The following is a 7630-nucleotide window of genomic DNA, read 5'->3' on the forward strand; positions in this document are numbered from 1 at the left end:
TTTTCACTTTAGATTCGTGACTTAATACTGTAAAATTCTGACTATAGAATCTTAATACTTCAAAATTCTGAGCATATGCTGCAGTGGATGCACAATGCACTGTGGCACATGGCATAGAGGGTCTCTTTCAGGTATTGTGTCATGCATACACCGTAGCGAACTAACCCCACATCACGGCATATGGCACAGAATCACTCCCTTCAAAAAATTTCCTCTTCTATTCTCGAGTAACCTAATTCTCCTTTAGACCCGCGTTTAGAACTGAAATTAAGACCAAACACGCCCATTAGGCCTCTCTAACCATACACCTCATAGATACACTTAATTAATCTATTTATGCTTAATTAATCTAGATTTAAAATTGAGGATGTTACATGTAATTGTGTGGAATTGTTGTGAAAAGGTGAATTTATCTCATAAATTAATATACATGGTATTACCTTCGTTCTAATACCTTAACATAGTTATTTATGGTAATAAGCATTTGATAAACTATATTAGTTACTGAGATGTTTATCTCACGCCATGGTTATATTTTACAGGTGAGGGCTTTGATAGGGATAAGGGGAAGGAAGAGGCAATTGAAGAGTGAAGAGTGTTGTAGTATAGTTCTTCCCCTTTTTTCTTTTGGGTTTGTAATGAATATTGCCATTATATAATGTCAACTTAGGAACACGATATTATTTTGAGATATCACTTGTATGAATTTGTGATAAGTATGCATAACTTGGTCCAAGGAGGATCTTGTGGATTAAATATGTGTGCTTGGCCAAGTTACAATTATAGTAAAGAATTTGAAGAGATTTATATGTCAAAATGACCAATTGACATGTGTGTTAGAATTTATCCACCCCTTTATATTATTGTGAAATGGGGGTTTGGTGGTCATTTTGAGTGTGATCACTTATTTATATGATATGAAAGAACTATCATGTTGTGTATGGTCTATTTAAGGTGGTCAAAGTATCTCTAGAGCTAGGGACATTTGGTATTGTGAGTTGGACACTTTTGAATGTATTTTAAAGTAGAAACAAACTATTTTAGGTTCAGGTGTCCATCTTTTAAAAGAATAATTATATGAGTACGAGACTGGTGCTATTAGCTAGAGAGCTCAAAGAGCTTCATGTGGACACTTGAACTGCCTAAATTGAACGTTAAATGGTGAAACGGCATACTTTGAAAGTTTAGAGAGCTGTCATGACAACAATTCTGCTGTCATAACAGTAGGTGTTCGCCACGACGTATGGTAATTGCACTGTAGCACAAATGGCCTTTGAGGGACTTGTCCCTTTGTGCCATCTGCCATGGCGGATGAGCCAGAATTGTTGAAAAGTGGCTTGTTTTAGCCTAATTTAATGTGATTTGATTTTCATACTTTTGTATTTGTTCTTAATTAATTTTTAACTACGGTTTGAACTCAAATAATATTTTAAAAAGGATTTTCTTGGGATCCCATTATTTTAACTTATTATCTTTTAAACCCTTGGGTTGTAATAACTCTTTTTTGAAATTTAACTATTCCTAGTTATCACAACAATATGTAAGAGTGTTTGTCTGAGTAATGTCAAGGCAGACATTACAATGAGCATAATGGAATTTTTGGGTTAGTCTTTGATTAGAGAAAATCTATGTTAATTAGACCTTAATGATCATGATTGAGCTTTTAGGAGGCTTTGTTTAATATTCACGAGTACTTTTGGTTAATAAATCAAGAGTTGAGATAACTGAAAACCTAAATTTCTATATATACTTATGTTTGTCATTTTGAATGTTGTGAAATGTTACAATGTATATCGATATGAAAATTGATACATTATTTTTTAGAAAATATTGTAAAGTGAGTTGAATATGATGTATGATGCCAATAAAATGGTTTACTAGTAAAGGTCAAGCATGTTGATGATTATGTTATTGTTGAACATGAGTTGATGAATTTACATTTAAAAAGCATGAAATTATATCTTGGCACTATCATTATTGGGTGGAAATTCACTTTAAGGAGAGTAGACAATTTAAATCTATGTGATAAGCTCCCATCATGAGTAGCCCCTGTGGTTGGTATAATTATATATATTTTGCCTTGTATTGTCACTGTCCTTCAGGAGGTGGTATGGGTTGAGCACTACCTTGTATCACTAGTACCTATGATGAATGGTGTGGATTGTGCATTATGTGTAATGTCTATCTACCTTAACATTATCAGAACAATCCACACAATCATATTATCATGGTAATTAGATTAATGAGTCTTGTATACTACCATGATAGAAAGTGTTACAAAAATTCATTATTTGAAAACATCCAAAATTGGGATCCCATTTCAAAACCCTTTTTGAAATTGAGCTTAAACAATATAAATTCTCATTTAAAAATAGAATAGAAAGTATGGCATCACAAAAAGAAAGATCACATGAACTAAAATGGCAAAAGGATCATTTCACCCTAAACAAGTCTATGAGCCATGACTGAAGCGTCACCTACTACTTCTCTATGCAACAAATACTTAATCGAACAATTCTACAAATCATTAAACATTTGGCACATCAAAACTCCCAATCTATACAAGATGGAACTAAATGCTTTAAGCATCATAAAATGCCTAATGGCTGTTTTACTACATAACCAATTCAAGTACCATTCAACATACATTTGCAATGGTATTTTGGCCCCCATTCACAAATGTAATTCAATGCATACATTCCAGGCTCAAAATATAACTCAAACAACATTCATATCATGCAAGTGCATCCATAATTTTTCATGTAAATTATAGTTGGCAACATTACACACACACTCATTTACACATAACCAAAATATTGCTAGACAAAGCAAAAGATCAACTACTCCTTGGCCGACTCTTTCCCTCTGCTCCTATCCGCATTCGAACTTGAAAAAATATAACCATCGCATGAGATAGGGTCTCAGTAAATAAGATAATTTAAACTATACCAACAAGTCAAACTATAAACAAGCATATAAAGCAGGATATTATTAAAAACACGTGCTTTTGCCACACTAAGAATTTATTAATTTAATCCATGCATAATCATGCATATCCATCCAAACCTTTGCAATGACCTCCAACTAAATATGTAAGCTAACCAAGTGTTGGACTAAGCCTATATGAATAAATTGGTCTGAACTCACCTACCATGGGAGGTTGCCTAGCCAAAAGCACCCTCAACCACTTTCAGAATACACACACACACATGCACAATTTAAAAAATCTATTTTATGTAATAGATGTCCTCATTACTTAAGCAAATAGTTAAAGTTTTAAATTTTAGTTTTTGTGTTTACAATAATCTAATTGAAAGTTTTACCTTTCATCCTCAATCCCCCATCTACTACTTATACTAAACATATATATGTATATATATATATATATATATATATAGGGTTGATTTTAAGTAAGACTAAAATTGACTCTTGGGTGTAGGGGTGAAAATAGGCTAGGTCGAGCTAGGCTTTAGCCAAATAGGCCTGAACTTGTGTGATAAATTAAAGGTCTGAGCCTAACCTGAAGCCTATATGAGGGTTTTTTTACAATTCAGATGTGATCCTACCTAAAGTTTGGCTTTCCTTGAAAGTATATTTAAAAGCCTACTTAAAAGTAAGCATTTTAAATAGGCTCGTATTTTAATTTTAAACGTTTAAAATATACTTTATGACTATTATAGTATACAATATATAATCTAATTTATCAATTATAATATATAATAATTGAAAGGACTCACCAACTAAAATATAATATAACAACAAAGTAATAATATTAACAATTAATATATAAGTTCAATATGATTGAAAATACAACTAGAAATTAAAAAAGAATAAATTGATTAAAAATTAAATGATGAAACTAATATATTTGTGATGTATTACATCATACACGTGTGTATAAATATGTCGGCTTGTTGGACTTGTAGATTAGGCCTTGAAAAATAAGCATGGCCTATTTAGATAAATAAGCTTAATCAAAAGCTTGATCCTGTCCTAAATCTATTTAATAAATAAGTTAGGTTAGATTTAAAGTAAGTCAAATTGTAGGTTTTTGTTAGGAGTTTGGCTCATTTTTACTCCTACTTGGATGGATGATGAGGGGAAGAATATTTATTGTAACTAACCCTTTTCCATCCTTTGTGATGTTTTGATTAGTAATGTTTCTGTATGATTCAAAAAAAAAATTGCCAAGTAGAGTTCAAGCACCTTGGAGCCGTTCTTTTATTTTATTTTATTTATTTATTTATTTTGTCTATCATGTTCATCTTCCATGGCCTGCAATTCTTGGTTGGTGGTGATAGCATGAGGTTGTCAAGTCATTGGCGTTCTTTCTTGGCAATTTCCTTCTTATCCCTTCGAGGCGTGTAACAACGGGCCAGGGGATGAGCGCATATACACATGCGTGCGTGTATGTATGAATGTGTACCATATTGATCATTTTTTAAATTTTTGGATCAAATATAATTAATTATTTTGGGCTCAAGAGGCGTTCAGAAATTCCCGCATTTACATATGCACCAATCACCTATACTCTATTCAATAAAAATATATCATGTTATACTAGTTTAATTAAATAAAATTTAAAGATCAATAAAGATTAAGTTAATTCATAAGAATTTGATTTATAATCTACAAAACACTTAAATCAAATATTGCTACCAATATAAGAATATTATTTGAGAGAATTTTTTATGTAGTTCTATAAATATATTGTGAGTTTGGAAGCGTGACCCTTATAGATGTCTAAGAACAAACTTAAGAAAATAAAAATAAAATTATCATTATTTTTAATGATTTTTTTTGAAAATAGAGCCGTTAAAAATAAGAGTAAAATACGGTGACTTCCCATGCCTTAGCCCTTGTAGTCATTATATTTTGTTTAAATTAAAGAGACATCTCCTGTATTTTCAAATCCTACAATTTAGTCTAATTATTAACACTAGTAGGAATTTTTTGTAAAAGATTCTAAAATACTTAATTTTTTATTTTTAATTATGTTGAAAATTTTCAAATTATTATTTTGTTCTAATAATCTAATTATCTACTCTCTCTTTTTATTTTTTTAAAATAATTTTTGAATATTTACATTAATTAAATTATTATGTTAGAATTGAAAAATAAATACAAATTATATTAACTAATTTATAATATCAAATTCTTATTTCAGTGATTTTTTTTATTGCGTGTTTAAAATATTATTTTGATCCATTTATATATTTGAATTTTTAAATAATGTTATTAAATGAATAAGTTAATATAACTAAAAAATTTTAAATGTAAATAAAAAATAAAAAATATGTAAGTATTAGTTTTTTTTGTAATTTGAATTATCTTTAAATTATATTCATATTTAAAGAAGAGATATTTTAGTTTAATATATTTGAGTTAATTGCATGGATGACGTGGGGATCCAATCCATATAATAATTAAACTACTCAAGCCGCCGGTGCCCTTGCCGAAATAAATATGCCCAGGCCAGGCTTAAGAGAAGGGAAAATGTTTTGTTTTTTTTTTTTTTTAAGAAAATAAAATAAAACTCACCAAAAGCTTTGTAGGAGTAGTTCATTATGCTTCACCTCGCTTTCGCTTTCTTCCATCTGACTATTCTCTTCTCTGTTCTCAGTCTACTTCAACTGGCTTCCACAACCAACAACGATGAGGTTGTTGCAGCAATTCCCAGCTATATCCGAGTCTTCAAAAACGGCACCGTCGAACGCCCCCGTCAAACCCCATATGTGCCACCATCGCTTGACGACCCTCAAACCGGAGTCTCTTCCAAAGACATTGTCATCTCCTACGAGCCTCTCATTTCTGCCCGCCTTTACCTCCCAAAATCCACCACCCAATTCCACGATGATGACCACCAAAAACTCCCCATCTTGGTCTACTATCATGGCGGTGGATTCTTCTTTGAATCCGCCTTCTCTCAGCTCTACCACCGTTACTTAAACCTCTTCGTCTCCCAAGTAAACGTCGTCGTCGTCTCTGTAGAATACCGGCTAGCTCCGGAACACCTTCTGCCTGCAGCTTATGAAGATTGCTGGAAAGCCCTGAAATGGGTCGCAACCTGTTCGACGAAAGACCCCAGTGATGAGCCATGGCTAAATTACGGAGATTTCAGCAGAGTTTTCATCGCCGGTGATAGTGCTGGTGGTAATATTGTCCATAACGTCGCCATGCGTGGTGGGGTTGAGGATTTGCCTGGTGGGGTTAGAATTTTAGGCGCTATGTATGTTCATCCTTATTTCTGCAGTTCAAGTCCAATTGGGTCTGAACCAGTTTCAGGGCGCGACCAGAGCTTGCCTGTTTTGGTGTGGAAATTCGTGTACCCTTCAGCCCCAGGTGGATTAGATAATCCCATGGTCAATCCCTTGGCTCCTGGAGCGCCCAGCTTGGCTGGACTTGGGTGTTCTAGGATTCTTGTGTGTGTTGCAGAGAAAGATTCGTTGAGGGACAGAGGGGTTTGGTTCTATGAGGGTGTGAAGAAGAGTGGGTGGAGAGGTGAACTGGAGCTGTTTGAACAAGAAGGAGAAGACCATGTTTATCATATCTTTCATCCTGATTCTGAAAATGGCAAGAAAATGACCAAACGCATGGCTTCTTTTATCATGAAGGAAGAAACAGGCATGGATTGATGCGTTCAACTTCGTGTTAAGTTACAGAAAGTGTCCGAAAAACATTTGTGTTCTCAGTTCCGTTCTGGTCTTTGTGGTTGAGACAGGGAAGGATTCATGGTGAGTTCACTTCTTGCAAATCTGTATTGTCAAGTGCTTGCTATTTGCTTCGTTCTTGCCGTGTGATTTTTGTTTTACTTGTTGGAATCTGTTCGCTATCTGCTATGGATTGTGTTAATTACTCGTTGGAATAGTATTTGTTGTTCCAAGAATTTATCGTCTTGTTCATCACTGAGGTTGCTATAACTTTTGTTTGTACTTTCTAGTGGTGGAAGACAAATTGTCAACTCCAATCAGCTTTCCGGGCCAAATTATATTCTCGTTTACTTGTTTGTTTACAAATCACAAGCGACTCTAATGGCAAAGGAAAAATTAAATCAACCTATCTTTTCTTTTAGCCACTGTTTTGAAATTGAATGTTGAAAGCCTAATTAGATTACAGATTATCAACACGATGAACATTGAGGAAGAGAGGATAAAGAAGAATAGTTTTTTCAGATGCAGTTTTCTAGCAAAATCAATGATCCCAGATCAAAATCTCTCTAGATGGGTAATCAGAATATGCACTATTTTCCTTTGAGAGATACCCCTTTTTTCCTTTTTAATGAAAAACGGATCCATTGTCACATAATGAATGCAACCTAGTCAATTATATCTAACTTATGCCTTTTTATCCTCCACCAACCTTAGTACCGACAAATGAGCGCAATAATTGGCCTCCTTGTAAATTAAGTTCAGGCAAACATGCCAATCCCTGTGTAAAAACAGTCTAGCCTGATTAATAATAGCAAAAATCACATATAAGGACATGTGAAAATCATCGTCAGTGGTCACATTAGTGACCTCTTACATCCACTAGCCACTGCCTCCAATAGGTACAATTTGGAAGCTTAGAGACTCTGATCCATCGCCATCCTCCTCTGAGAGTCTCAGCATGCCCAGCTCTTGCAAACAAT

At 33.7% G+C, this 7630-nt stretch overlaps 1 protein-coding gene across 1 annotated transcript; it reads left to right on the plus strand.

The window, feature by feature from the left end:
• Nucleotides 1-5507: 5507 nt before the first annotated feature.
• On the plus strand, nt 5508-6932 carry LOC129293306 (2-hydroxyisoflavanone dehydratase-like). The gene has a single exon (XM_054931194.1). The coding sequence runs from the start codon at nt 5568-5570 to the stop codon at nt 6633-6635; it is 1068 nt and encodes a 355-aa protein (XP_054787169.1). The 5' UTR covers nt 5508-5567; the 3' UTR covers nt 6636-6932.
• The last annotated feature ends 698 nt before the right edge of the window (nt 6933-7630 follow it).

The sequence above is a fragment of the Prosopis cineraria genome, unplaced genomic scaffold (assembly GCF_029017545.1).
Source record: "Prosopis cineraria cultivar Desert tree isolate PC_DT_omini unplaced genomic scaffold, ASM2901754v1 PC14, whole genome shotgun sequence".
NCBI lineage: Eukaryota > Viridiplantae > Streptophyta > Magnoliopsida > Fabales > Fabaceae > Prosopis > Prosopis cineraria.